This window comes from Nymphalis io, chromosome 26 (assembly GCF_905147045.1).
Source record: "Nymphalis io chromosome 26, ilAglIoxx1.1, whole genome shotgun sequence".
NCBI lineage: Eukaryota > Metazoa > Arthropoda > Insecta > Lepidoptera > Nymphalidae > Nymphalis > Nymphalis io.
The window spans coordinates 400,296-414,827 of NC_065913.1; the positions used below are offsets into that span (position 1 = coordinate 400,296).

The 14,532-nt window shown below is 37.0% G+C and overlaps 1 protein-coding gene across 2 annotated transcripts; it reads left to right on the forward strand.

Moving 5' to 3' along the window:
- The first annotated feature begins 64 nt into the window (after positions 1 to 64).
- LOC126778545 (uncharacterized) lies at positions 65 to 6,907 on the forward strand. 2 transcript variants are annotated; one of them, XM_050502209.1, is made up of 7 exons: positions 66 to 356; positions 2,106 to 2,301; positions 2,695 to 2,757; positions 3,580 to 3,704; positions 4,385 to 4,507; positions 5,027 to 5,106; positions 5,173 to 6,907. In XM_050502209.1, the coding sequence occupies exons 1-7, from the start codon at positions 237 to 239 to the stop codon at positions 5,375 to 5,377; spliced, it is 912 nt and encodes a 303-aa protein (XP_050358166.1). In that variant the 5' UTR covers positions 66 to 236; the 3' UTR covers positions 5,378 to 6,907. The 2 variants fall into 2 exon arrangements, with proteins under 2 accessions (XP_050358167.1, XP_050358166.1); XM_050502210.1 differs by lacking the exon at positions 2,695 to 2,757 and having other exon boundaries at positions 65 to 356.
- The last annotated feature ends 7,625 nt before the right edge of the window (positions 6,908 to 14,532 follow it).

Sequence of the window (14,532 nt, forward strand, 5' to 3'; positions counted from 1 at the left end):
CTAACCGTAGAAACTTAGTTTCTCTGTTTACGGTATATGTACACTATGACGATCAAAATATTAATATTGTTGGTTGACCAAATAAGTTGTAATTGTGAACGTCAATCAGTGTTATATTGTGTGTCAAACGTCAGTTACCACTTACCGTCAGTATGTCAAAACAATGTATTTTTGATTGAACGTCTAATTTGTATATTTTTGTTTTTAAATACTTTAACACTTAGTGAATATTAACAATGGATGAAGATAATAAGTTACCGTTAAAACGTGTTGAACTATCTTTGACGAAGTTCAACGAAGTAGCGATTCCTCATCATCTGGACTTACTTCGACAGCACAAAGCTAATATTATAAAGGTAAAAAAACTATCTATTATAAATAAACAATAAATACTTACTTATTTGTGACGATTTAGGACAATCATAGAAAATAGCGCGCAATAGCCACGTTCTTTGACGTCACTAGAGGTCTATAAATAACGTTTTTCAAGCAAGGTTGTAGGCGAATATTTTACATTTCATTGCCATTTCATAATACGTGACATATTATACAATATTTTTCGACCTATAAGATTCATATCCTATGCGCTTAACTTTATATTTCAGATTATAATCAATTGCATGCAAATAAATATCTACAATATACACTAACAATAACAGATTATTAATTAAATAATAAATATTCTTTTGTTTATCTCTATAATACAATAATTGATGGTTGGATCAATACAAATTATTAAGTATGGATTTAAACCATTAAAAAATGTTGCCTAACCTTTACATTTACTAGATAATTAGAGTAATGGTGATACCCATTAGTTTAAATGAGTGTTTACAAAAACAAACATATATTGTAGAATGTGAAAAGTATTAAAATTAAAAAAAATATATCTTTTTGGTCATATAAGTAAAGTTGATTTGTACTTATATTATATTAAATATAAAATTAAACCAATGGAAAAAGAAACTGAAAAGTATAAATTATCATTTTAATCTTAATAACCGAACCAAGTTGGCCCAGTGGTTAGAACATGTGAATCTTAAACTTTGATTGTGGGTTCAAACCTTGCAAGCACCTCTGAATTTTCATGTGCTTAATTTGTTTTTAAAATGTATCTCATTCTTGACGGTGAAAGAAAACATAGCGAGGAAAACTACATGTGTCTAATTTCACTGAAATTCTGCCATATGTTTCACCAATTCGCATTGGCACAGCATTGTGGAATAAGCTTCAAACCTTCTCCTCAAAAAAGAGTAAGAGGCTTTAGCCCAGCAGTGGCATTCACAGGTTGTTACTAAAATCTTAAGTAACTAATGCCTCCTTTTGTTTTTTGGTTAATAAGTACTTAGTATGTGTTATATAGTATTACACTAGTTTACAGTGTAATTTTTTCACTTTTAAGACTAAGTGAGATTGTAATATATAAAATTCGATGTAATACGAATTATTATTAAATACTACTGGAGTGTATCTGTCATTTTTTATATTAATCAATAACAATCTATATTTTTAATCTGGCAAGAAGAACATTGGCCGATACTCTTTATGGTGAGAAAATGATAGACTTTGAATGGTTTTTATGAGTGAATTGCCTGTTGACGTCTAGTTTTTACACACTAATAATATATTTAAATACTATATTTAAATGTACATAATGTGATCAAACGAAAAAACCGAATAAATATTGTTTATTTGAATAGTTATGTATAATAACAGTAACAGCCTGTTAATGTCCCACTGCTGGGCTAAGGCCTCCTCTCCCTTTTTGAGGAGAAGGTTTTAGAGCTTATTCCACCACGCTGCTCCAATGCGGGTTGGTAGAATACACATGTGACATAATTTCAATGAAATTAGACACATGCAGGTTTCCTCACGATGTTTTCCTTCACCGTCAAGCACGAGATGAATTTTAATCACAAATTAAGCACATGAAAATTCAGTGGTGCTTACCCGGGTTTGAACCCATGATCATCGGTTAAGATTCACGCGTTCTAACCACTAGGCCATCTCGGCTTTTATTGTATGATAAAAAAATATTTTTTTTTTTCATAGTACATAACTGATGAATAATATTTTTTATCTATCTGCCGTCCCACCGGTTTCAGTACGAAGAAGCAGAAGAGTATGGCCGCGTGCGCTCGGAGCAGGTGCACGCGCGGCGCGTGGCGGCGCAGCTACGAGCACTGCTCGGCGAGATGGACGCGCTGCGTCGCCAGGTGCGCGCGCAGGACGTGCCGCACTTCGACCGCCTCACGCAACGCTCCAGGGATCTCACTCTAAGGGCTATCATGGATTATTTGGGTATGATACGTGTTCTTCATTAAATATAGGGATCTGGTGCCATGCATATGGTATGGTGTATTGAAAAACCCGTGAGTGACAGCTCCAAATATTTTTATAATCATTAGATACTTTAGAGCATAGCAGTTCAGATTCTTGAAATATACAAAATAAAATTATTTAAATAACTAAAAATATGATCCTATTTACTGTCAATCACATTAAACTTGCATTTTGAAGGTTGTATTTCAATATATGATTAATATAATTACAATTTTACAGTATTTTTCCTTGAGGACATTAGCTTGAGACTTGGGACAACATGACATAGTGTTGGATATGACAAAACTCGTTGGTACTTGCTCGGTGTGGTTAAAAAAATTGCTTAGAAGTTGTTCATGTAATTTATTGTAGGTGTGATAGAGCGCAGTTGTATAGCACTCGTAAGGTCGGCGCAGACACGGTCGCGTTGCAGCGGTGAGAATAGCTTTAAAGAGCTTGATTAAGGTTTTATGTACATCATCCGTACTAACAAACATCTATACTAATATGATGATCAAGTAACTTTCTTTGTTTGGTCACTCTACTACCATTGTCGAATTGTACACGTAGTACACGTACGAAATCACACCAGCAAAATGTCAACTAAAAGTCAGCCTTCAACACCGACCTTAGGCGTTGATAAGGGTAGAGTGAAATCGACTTTTGGCGAACCTTGGAACTCGCCGCATGCGCCGTTGTTAGACTCATTCTGTAATCTAACTAGATCATGCCTTTTTATCACCTTGTCTAGAAATAAACACGTTAGAACAATGAAAACTAGTCACAGGTTTGTCTACGAAATAATTTCTCGCATCTATCACCGACTGTCCCCCCGCTCTACCACGGGACCGATACTGGCAAGCTTAAAAAAAATCATGACACCTCCTAATATTACTCAAAAGGCATGCTTATTTTTATCATTTAATTTGAATTTCCATTAGAAAATCAAGATATATCTAATAATACGGTTTGGCTTACGAAACAAAGAAGCGCTAATGGTGCTCAAATAGTTTAACTTATGTAGTTTATCATTTTGATTAATTTCTGGTTGGCGAAGGATTGTGGGGTTTTAATGGCATTCACTTTACCTAAAAACTAATGCCTCGACTCTTTTAGAATTTGTAAAAGGAAGATTTTATTTCGAATATGCCTTTGAGTCGCCAGCTTCCTAAAAATGTGTTAGTGAGGTGGCGAGCATTCCGTTGTAATCATGATTTGTTCGTGTATCGCCCAATGGTATAAATTGGTTTTAATCAGAGTCGTCGCCGATGGCGATACCCGACGCGGCGCCGACGCCGAGCGCGGCGGGCAGCGCGCGGTCCGGCGACTCGGTGGGTGTGCTGGAGCCCGCGCCGCTCGTGCAGCTGCAGGTGGACCAGCAGGTCTCAACACTACATTGACGTCTTTTTTTTTATTAAATGTTATCGGATTAAGATTTGGCATTGACACTAACAGAATAATCGGTCTACTGTTTGTTGTTCCTAAAATGGAAATTATTATTAAAATCACGCAACTGTACGCTTCGATATTATGCAAAGCCGGTCGTTTCTTTGTGAAATTAATTATCAATAAACATATAATGCAGCTGATTGAGCTCATCGTGCAGCGTTATAAATATCCGTGGTTACTTCGCCGTTTTATTTGGTATTTCATTTTCTTTTGTTATTTTTTTATTTCCTGTCCTTCCTTTGTAATTATCAATATTTTCACTGCGTACACTCATATACTACAAATTTGGACCCCCCCCCCACACACACACTGTTCCTGTGGGGGAAAAGCGTAATGCGTTGTTCCAGTGTTACAAAAAAGGTACTCACTATCTATGTAAGACTTCTGATTTCGAAATACTGCGATTACTCCATGAGTCGTCTCATAAAAGTGTCAGTTGATCAATTTCCGACACGCTGGGTATGATACGAAAGTGCTGTCGGAAAAACTAGGTACTAATAACGGTAAATAATGACTGACCATAATTATTATTTCCACGTCCGGGTTTTTTTTAGAGCCGGAGGTAGTGCCTCGCTATCGATGAGTATCTAAGGTGGTCAGGGGGTGTGCGCAGGAGCTGCAGCTGCGCGAGCGTGAGGCCGTGCTGCGCGGGTGGGGCGAGCTGCAGGCCGAGGTGCGCGCGCTGCACGACGCGTGGCAGCACGTGCAGGCCGCCGCGCTCGCGCAGCGCGACCAGGTCGCCGCATCCCCTTCGTATTGTATTGAACAATGAATACCCTATGGATCTGTGAACCCAAATACCAAAATGTTCCGTTTGATTATTCCTTTTTTGTTTTTTTTTTATAGAATAGGAAGGCGGACGAGCGTATGGGCGACCTGATGGTAAGTGGTCCCCAACGCCCATAGACATTGGCATTGTAAGAAATTTTAACGATCGCTTACATCGCCAACGCGCCACCAACCTTGGGAGCTAAGATGTTATGTCCCTTGTGCCCGTAATTGCACTGGCTCACTCACCCTTCAAACTGGAACACAACAATACCAGGTACCGCTGTTTTGCGGTAGAATATCTGATGAATGGGTGTTACCTACCCTGACGAACGTGCACATAGCTCTACCACCAGTAAAGTTCCGATTGTAATGTGATTTGGTAACATTGCAACAAAAGGATTTGGCAGACTGTCGACGATATTAGCGGCCCACCCCATCAGAACCGATATTTATTCAGTCGTTAAAAGTGTGCCGACTCGTGTAGGTCGGCGCGGTGGCGGCGAGTACGCAGCGCGGCGCCGACAACGTGCAGGCGGCGCGGGAGCAGCTGGCGCTCGGCGAGAGGTAGGTACCCGGGGCTGCCCGCGCCGCCCGCGCCGCAGCTCCCGTCGCTAACGCCGCTGCCCGCAGGCTGCGCGCGGGCGCGTGGGGCGCGGGCGGCGCGCTGGCGGGCGCGCTGGCGGGCGGGCCCGTGGGGCTGGTGCTGGGCGCCAAGGCGGGTGCGGCTGCGCTGCTCGTGGGCTCCGCGCTCGGGTTCGTGGGCGCCAGGCTGCTGGGCCGGCGCCGCGACTCGCAGATCCGAGAGGGCACCGACGCCGACAAGAAGGAGCTCTAGCCGTTCGAGCCCGATAGGGCGTGCGCGACGGAGATGGGTGCCGATGTCCCGCTAGCCCGTCCTTCAGTCTCGCACAAGTTGTTACCTGTATGGACGAATCGCAACAGCTCCAGAACCCTTTAGGGCGTTTTCACACGGCGTATTTTTTCGGCGCAGACGACGAACTTTTGGCGAACGCTCCTCTCGCGGATATTAAATCGATTCAAACGCGCGTACCGAGCGAGCTCCACCTCGCCGCCACCGCCCGTGATTGCCTTAATATATTACTGTTTGCTGCGAGTGTTTCTAGCGAATTGGCATCATTCGATACCGACCAGTTTATGACGCAAAAAATAATCATCCAGTTATATGGAATACCGCATTGGCCGAATATTCAAAATAATAAATTACCAAAAAAAATGCTTGGGATCTTCATCCCAACCATTTCTTTCATCATCCTCAAGCATTTGCCAAATTTTCAATAAAAAAAAAACAGTGCGTCTGCATTGCCGCACCTGCGTGTACATCCGGTATACTATTTAAACAGGCAGAGGGCGCGCGTTTACGGCACTACTAAATTTCTAACGTGTGTTAAGATTTGCTCGCTGCGATTGAATCTCATTTTTACAGCGCGTTAAACGTAAGTCATCTGCACCGACAAAACGCGGCGGACAAAACCCTTACACATTTCTTTCTATATAATTCTTTGGTCACGTGACATGTCAAATACTGAGTCGTTTCTGTACATTTTGATGTTTTCTGTGTAAATCATTTTAAGCGAGTCTTTTTGTAAAGTAATCTTTCTATCGCGTTGCGCAAACAAGAGCACAGCTATATGTAGATTGTACTTATACCGCTCATGTTGCTCATGTTTGTAGACAAGACATAATATTATGTTTAGGTAATAAGTCGCTGTGATGAACTGCCTTAAAGTAAGTAAGTAAGTAAGAGTAATATCGTATCGTACAACTGTCAGCGATTTAATAAACGCTTTTATGTGCGAGCCGTAGTAATAGCTATTATTTCAATTTATAAGCGAAAATTGCAAATTTTATTAAATTGAAACTGTATAGTATACATTTCATGTGGCATGTACTTTTTTTTTAATAGAATAGGAAGGCGGACGAGCATATGGACTACCTGATGGTAAGTCACCAAACGCCCTTAGACATTGGTATTGTAAGAAATGTCAACCATCGCTTACATAGCCAATGCGGCACCAACATTGGGAACTAAGATGTTATGTCCCTTGTGCCTGTAATTACACTGGCTCACTCACCCTTCAAATAGGAACACAACAATAACAAGTACTGCTGTTTTGCGGTAGAATATCTGATGAGTGGGTGGTACCTACCCAGAAGAGCTTGTACAAAGCCCTACCACCAGTAAGTACGTATGTATGTGTTCTATCTCATAGTATTAGAAAACTTATGTATATAATTATTATTATTGTTGTAGTATAGCATAGCTATATTGTAAATAACGTATATTTTTTACGAAAAATCTTTATAACAATTGTACAAATATGTATTATAATTAATAAAATATTAAAAAAAAGTTTTTAAAATCTTTATGTATGTAAAAATCAAAGTCCGTCTATCTCCCGTCTAACTTGAACTTGAGTTGTTATCAGCATTCAACCAATCGCAGTAGCGTGCTGGACATGCCCCTCCCGTCCCGCTTCCCTTCCCGCCACCGATCCCTGGCGGAGCGCGCTCCACTCGGTTTTTCCGAGCTTGTAGTTGCATGTATATTCTAATGAAGTTTTTACATTATATATAATAATTTAATATATTTTTATCTCTTTCCTATTAGTATGACTTTAAGTTAAACTTAAAATAAGATCAAACTAAGCGAGCAAAGCTGAGGTTGGCTCTGAGATTTTCGCGTTTGTACTCTGAAGTTCGTGGTGGGTGTCGCTAGAGAATAGATGTGCCGCTTCACATTCGTCTTAAAGATTGGTTAGAGAAACAACCCATTTTGTCGTACATCGATTATGTAAGTTAGTTATTTGATTGATTGGTTGTTTGTTTCCAATTTCAGTTCCGTATTTTTTTTGAAATCGTGTGTTGCAAAAAATGTGATTGACAATGGCCTTTAATTTATTTTATAAATTGTTAAAATATTAATTATTTATTTTGTTCATTGTTCAGTCGTCAATGGCAACTGTGAATAATTCCAGTCGAGTCGATTAGACTTTGTAAATCATTCGAATAATTTGTTATTATATCGATATTATTGTACCCTGTCCGTTTGGTTATTCACTTTTTGCGAAATGGATCCGGTGAGTGCGGAACGGTTTTGACGATTGATTCGATTATTGGCTGTAGTGTTTGTTAATAAGCCACTGCAAAAAAACATATTTTTTTTATTTAATCGATAAGTGGCAAAATTATATCAATTAATTATTTCAATTTTAGCAAGTAATTTGACGAAAACGCTGGACGCAGTGGACCAGGGTTCACAACCGTACGATAATTATCGTACAAGTACGATAATTTCATACCTACGTACGATGTACGATAGTACACTACTATCGTGCGTGGATTGTACAATAATTTCCATTATGATGTAAAATTTGATAATTACACGAACCAATAACAGTTTTTAATTGTCAGCGCCATCTATTGGCTCATTTCTTTCTTGGGAACAATGGCAGCCGCTTCATATCTTGGTTTGATGCGGAATGATGACAGTTACAATATTTCGCGGAGTCAAAACGAAAAAAATTGTGCCACGACTTTTTTTTTTGTGTACTGCTGATTTCAACTGTAATTACAAATTATTTTAAATATATTGTTGTGATTTTGTATAATATTATTGTATTTTATAATCATTATATTGTTGTACGATAATTTTAAGGGCCTTGGTACGATAACTGGCTAGCTTTTGGTTGTGAACCCTGCAGTGGACGCCGCATTGCTCTGTGGTCATGACGTCAGTTCGCTGTGTAAGCAAATCTTGTAACGTTGGTTACGAAAATAACAAAAATACAGAGCCTATATACGTTGATCAGTTGATAGTTGAGACTTTTTAGCTTACACAGCCGAATGACGTAATAACAGGGCAATTACTATTTCATAGTGTTCAAAAACAGATTAAAAAACTTGAAACATTTATTTTGTTATTTTATGAACTAAAAAATTTAATGACTGCTTTTTGCCTTGATATCTCAATTAGATTAGATTTTTTCTGATGTACAGTAAAATACCCCAATTGTAATTGGTTTTCAGTATCGATTATCAATTTTTGCTGTTGTATAAAAAATATATTTGTTTCATTGACGGTGTCTATGCCTTGTGTTTAATATTATTAAATACAATACAATATAAATTAGTCGCTTTGTTAACTATAAATTAAATTTTGCGGGTTTTTATAGTATAGAACAGCGTAAAAATAGTGTCTTGCGACCTTAGACCTTCACATGATATTTATTGCGACTTTTGCGGTTACATTTATATTCTAATATACAAAAATCTCGTGTCACGGTGTTTGTGGTCGAACTCCTCCGAAACGGTTCGACCGATTGTGTGAAATTTGTTATGTATATTTGGGAGGTATGAAAATAGGTCGTAAAGTATATTCATTTTTAGTTACCATTACACAGAATTTTTATTTTTTTGACTTTTTTTTTTATTTGGTATTTTATTTAGATTAAGCGTCAAAAATACATATAACCCCAAATTCAAAACAATATCCAAATAATTTAACCGTCGTTTGTAAATTAGAAATTATTCATAGTGTTGAACGTAGACAGAGAAACTAATAGACGCAATGACGATTTCCTTCTCACTTACGCAAGAAAGAGAACAAAAATTACGTTACAAATGGTTTAGACAGAGATAGAATTATCAAATCTTTTGTTTCTTATCGCGTAACCAGTTTTGGTGTGTGTGCTACTTGAGTAGCGAAACAAACTTGACAATTGGTGCGTTCATTGTGTTTTTGGTGCAATTTTTTGCTTACTTTTACGTTAGAAAACGATTCTTATCCAGTGAAAAGGCCGAGAAACAATCCTTATATCATATCGAAGATTATACAATGGTGCATTGTCGTATTATTTCATGTTAAAGTGATAACAAGAAGAAAATTGCGGTCGTGTGTTTTTACGCGTACAAGGCATGCCTTTTAAGTTCTGTCGTTTCCATATTTCCCAGCAAGTTTGAATTTGGAAGTGTTCTATATTCGAATGTGTTTAATAATAATTTTGAATCTCAAAACAGTTGAAAGTATTAGGATTAATGCTATTGTTTAGTCACAGCGTCGATTGGAATCTGTCAGGTTACGTACGAAAATTAATCTTTCTAAGGAAAATGTTCGTGCAATAATTTTCTACAACTTTAGAAGAGGCCTGACACGGCTTCAGTGTTTTGAAGAGCTAACATCTGTGTTCAGTGATGAAGTCCGCAGACATGGGGATGTCTGCGGACTGTCGAACGCTGGTATTTAGAATTCCAGCGTGGACATACTAGTATTAGTGACAAATCTCGCGAAGGACGCCCAAAATCCGCCTTCACTGAAAATAACATCATTGCTGTGTGATAACTAATTCTCGAAGATCGTCATGTGACGTATCGAGAGATAGAGGCTCTATTAGCCATTTCAGGGACAACCATTCAGAAGATCTTGCATGAAGCGCTTGGTGTGAGAAAGCTAGTTTGCCGTTGGATACCGCATCTGCTTTCCAACGATCACAAGGCGACCCGCGTCAGATGGTGTAAGAAAACTCTTCAAAGGTTCAACCGAGGAGAGTCAAATCACGTCTACGACATCATCAGTGGTGACGAATCTTGGGTCTATTCCTACGATCCTGATTCCAAACAACAATCTACAATCTGGGTCTTTCAAGACAAGCCAAAGCCGACTAAAGTTGTTCGTTCTCAAAGCACTTCAAAGAAGATGGTGGCCACGTTCGTTGGAAAAACCGGCCATGTTGCGACTATTGCACTTGAAGATCGTAGAACAGTTAACGCAGAGTGGTATACCACAGTTTGTTTACTACAAGTCATCGCCGAACTTCGAAAATCTAACTCAAAGCGACGCATCATCCTGCACCACGACAACGCAAGCTCACACAGCGCTCGTCAAACGATTGAGTATTTGAAACAGGAAAAAGTAAAAATTCTTGACCATCCTCCATACAGTCCTGAACTAAGCCCTAACGATTTCTTTACATTTCCTAAAATTAAGAAAAGTCTTCGTTGTCAAAGGTTCCAGTCCGGTGAAGAAGCAGTCGACGCTTTCAAGTCAGCCATTTTGAACACCCCCACTTTAGAGTGGAATATATGTTATAATAACTGGTTTGAGCGAATGGAAAAGTGTATTAAGCTACGTGGTGAATACTTTGAAAAACAATAAAAACTACTATAAGGTTCTAGTTGTGTTTTTTTCTTCAAACGACAAAACTTAAAAGGCATGCCTCGTAAGTACGACTATTTTGTCCCTAAATATAGTTACTCAGTTATGTTTATTTATGCCATAGATGGACGGAACGGAAAAAAAAAAATTGTTCTATTATTAATATTTCCATAGAAATACAAAAAAAAAAAATACCCAATTTTAATTAAATAATAATTATATACTTATTCGAATATTTTAATTTACATTACATCACAAATAAGAATTTCGATTTAAATTTTATTAATATTTACTTTTTTTTATATGTTTGACATAGTTTAAGCTTTTGTTTACCGGACAAGTATTTCTTTAACTAAACATTTTTAAAGTAACGTTGGGCTGATTATTTTAAATGCATTTTGTTAAGGTGTTTGCAACGTTTACGTGTAACGTTTCTGATGCGAAATGTTTCAGCTTATGTCTGTAACGTGTACTGAGTTGCACGCTTTTTATTTCGTTGTAAATAAATTAATTTTAAGATTCGTCGCTGCCAAGAATTGTAAATCGGTACTAGCTAGTCTGTAGCTAAATAGCTTTTTATTTCAATCATTGGTTTATATACAAAGTTTTTATTAAATAAAACGAGATGAGTCGTAGAACATCCGGTTGGAATGGAGTTCCTTTCGCTATATATTATGTATTTAATAACAGGCATGATATTATGAAAATAAATAAACTATATACGGCTTAAGAATTTAACACACATACATATATATACAACACACATATACAAGGCGGTACACAAAAATAAAGAACAACAAATCAACTCATTTATATAATATATATATATAAATTATTATTATTATTAAATATTTAAGCCGAGATGGCCCAGTGGTTAGAACGCGTGAATCTTATCCGATGATCGTGGGTTCAAACCCGGGCAGGCACCATTGTATTTTCATGTGCTTAATTTGTGATTATAATTCATCTCGTGCTTAACGGTGAAGGAAAACATCGTGAGGAAACCTGCATGTGTCTAATTTCATTGAAATTCTGCCACATGTGTATTCTACCAACCCGCATTGGAACAGCGTGGTGGAATAAGCTCCACAACCTTCTCCTCAAAAGGGAGAGGAGGCCTTAGCCCAGCAGTGGGATATTAACAGGTTGTTACTTACTTCATGACGGAACCTTGTATTGTATTAAAATCCTGAAGATAATAGGAAATTCCAGTTTTTAACATTCATAACCTATAATTATTTATCATGTAAGTGCTGTCAGCATCAGCTAAAAAAAGTCCCGATTTTCGATAAAAAACATCGACTCGTCGACAATGTAAACAAATAAATATGGAGTCCAATAATAACCTAAAGTGCTTTACTTTACTCGATCTCCTTTTTATAATTTCCTAACGACAACATGATTTAACATTCTTCATGAATTTATAATATTATTAGATTCCGAGTCAAAAGGTTAATATAGAAATATATGTGGCAACCATTCTTTAGTAATAATTTAATTGAGTGTTTTAGGTTTCAACTTCTAAGGAGAATGCTAATCCAGTACCATATAAAGATGCTGAAGTACTATTGATAAACAAAAACAAACAATACAACAGTTTTTAGGTGTAGTTGGAAAACAAAAAATATTTTAATTAAAAAAAAAAGGTATAATAAATATTTAAAAGTAAAATTTAATAAACTTATTTTGTTTTAATTAGATCCTGAAATTATTTATTTTCCAAAACAGGTAATGCAGTTACTATGGCAACATTATACGCAAACATTAACAAACTATCTCTGTCTCAATCGCGGTTTCAAGACCCCTTGGTCTATTTGTTTATCTGTCTACGGTGTTGAATGACAGATGGCAGTACGTCCGCCTCATCGAACTTCATCCACACTTCATTCAATCAATTACCATATTTATCAAGCAATTATAACAATATTTAATTTATAGTATACTCTGTTTTGATTGTTCGAAACTTTTAAAGACATTTTTGGTGTTTAATTTAGTGTTAATGGGTTTAAATTACTTTGACAATATTAAAAAAAAATTCCTTTAGAATTAATATAATATATATAAGTAAAACTTAATTCCATTTGAACTATGTTAGCAGCGTCACCTTTGAACAGACTATGTTTGTTTATATAGTTAGTGTAATATAAATCATCTCGAGTTGGTTAAAATATTAAACTATATTTAAAAAAATATTTAGACGTAATTCAATATGTCTGTTTTAATAGAAACCGTTAGTTGCTAATAATTAAATCTATTGAAAGGCAATAAAAAGACGCTGTTGCCTCACTGGAATTATAAAAGGATTAATTTAAATTAATATCTTTGGAATCACGGCAAAATTAAAATTTTCACGAAAGAAGAACAATTACGGCGAGACCCAACGATGCGATGGCGAAATAGCCAGCGCAGACTATATTCCATTCGTATATACTACGTTTATCACATTTTCTACCGTCAGACAGCAATATTTAGTATTGTTGTGTTCCGGCATGAAGGGCGTTGGACCATTTACCAATATTAAAAAGAAAACAAATAACGGACCACCTTTTTCAAAAGTTCTGTCTTATAATGTGGGACGAATGTACGATGAGCCACGCACGAAATCCGTAGACATAACCTAAGAAAACAATAATAAATAAACTCATAAAAAAATTCGCAATGCGGTGCTTTATGCATATATGTATAATGACAATCAATAAGTTGCAAGGCCAAACGATGTCCGTTTGTGGCTTTGATTTGGGCACACCATGCGTATCACACGGACAATTATACGTGGCATGTTCTCGAGTGGAAATCATTGAGCTTATTTGTGTTGGCTAAAGACGGACTGACAAAAAATATCATAAACTCAATTGCTCTTCGAGATTAATTACCTACTTTAGGATAAAAGTATATTGCTTTTTTCACTTTACATTTAACTTTAAATCAAACAATGAATATGCTCATTACATTAATGAAATACATTGAATTGAGAAAATGAACGTTTCTTTGTTTTTATCGGCGGTCATCTTCTACAGCGCTCCTTTCCTTTTTCTGTCCCACACACTTGCAATAAATTCGTTACTTTTTATTTAAAAACCAAAATATTGAGTAGATATAATTTATATGACAGAACAACGTTCGCTGGGTCAGCTAGTGTCAAAATAAAAGTTAGTACAAATTATCAGCTTATCTTACATTCTGCGGTTCAAGTCGTAAACGGCTGGACTACACAGAACGACATCTACATCAAATGCCTGTATTTTATAGATAACTAACAAACACAATTAGAAAAATAATAAATAAATAAATAAATTGAGTATAATGTAATTGTAAATCGGTTGACGAATGTAAATATTCCTTTACACAAAATCGTTATGTCATATATATGTATAATGTATAATCCTCCGAGCGAAGAAAGGACCTGTAGCAGTACGCATAGCACCAAGAATAAACACGCCACGCATGCCGCATTATATGACGTCATCCTTTGAAACAACGAATAGCTCTGAAAAGAACTGTTTATTTGAAACAAGAAGCAACATGCAAAGACATAGTATGGCGTAATGGCAAGCTATTAAAAGAACTGTTTTTATATTTATTATCGTCATATAATAATCTTCGCTTCAATTGGTTTCACTTCTTCAACGAAAACAACTCAACTTGCTGACTTGTTGAAACAAGTCTTCTCTCCACGCGCCGCTCGAACTGACTGAACGCAACGCCGCGCCTAACGAGTATTTGTAGAATCAGCCGCGCATCGTCGATAGTGGGGAATTAAGCGCGGGAGTAAGACGCAGAACAGGTTTTTACGCGCCAATCAAAATCCCTACTTTTAA

What these genes read in the sequence shown, in the direction of transcription:
- LOC126778545 (XM_050502209.1), top strand. Translation starts at nt 237, where the DNA reads ATGGATGAAGATAATAAGTTACCGTTAAAACGTGTTGAACTATCTTTG. An exon ending in ACAAAGCTAATATTATAAAG is followed by an intron (nt 357 to 2,105) that starts GTAAAAAAACTA and finishes CACCGGTTTCAG; the next exon opens with TACGAAGAAGCAGAAGAGTA. An exon ending in CGCTCGCGCAGCGCGACCAG is followed by an intron (nt 4,508 to 5,026) that starts GTCGCCGCATCC and finishes CGACTCGTGTAG; the next exon opens with GTCGGCGCGGTGGCGGCGAG.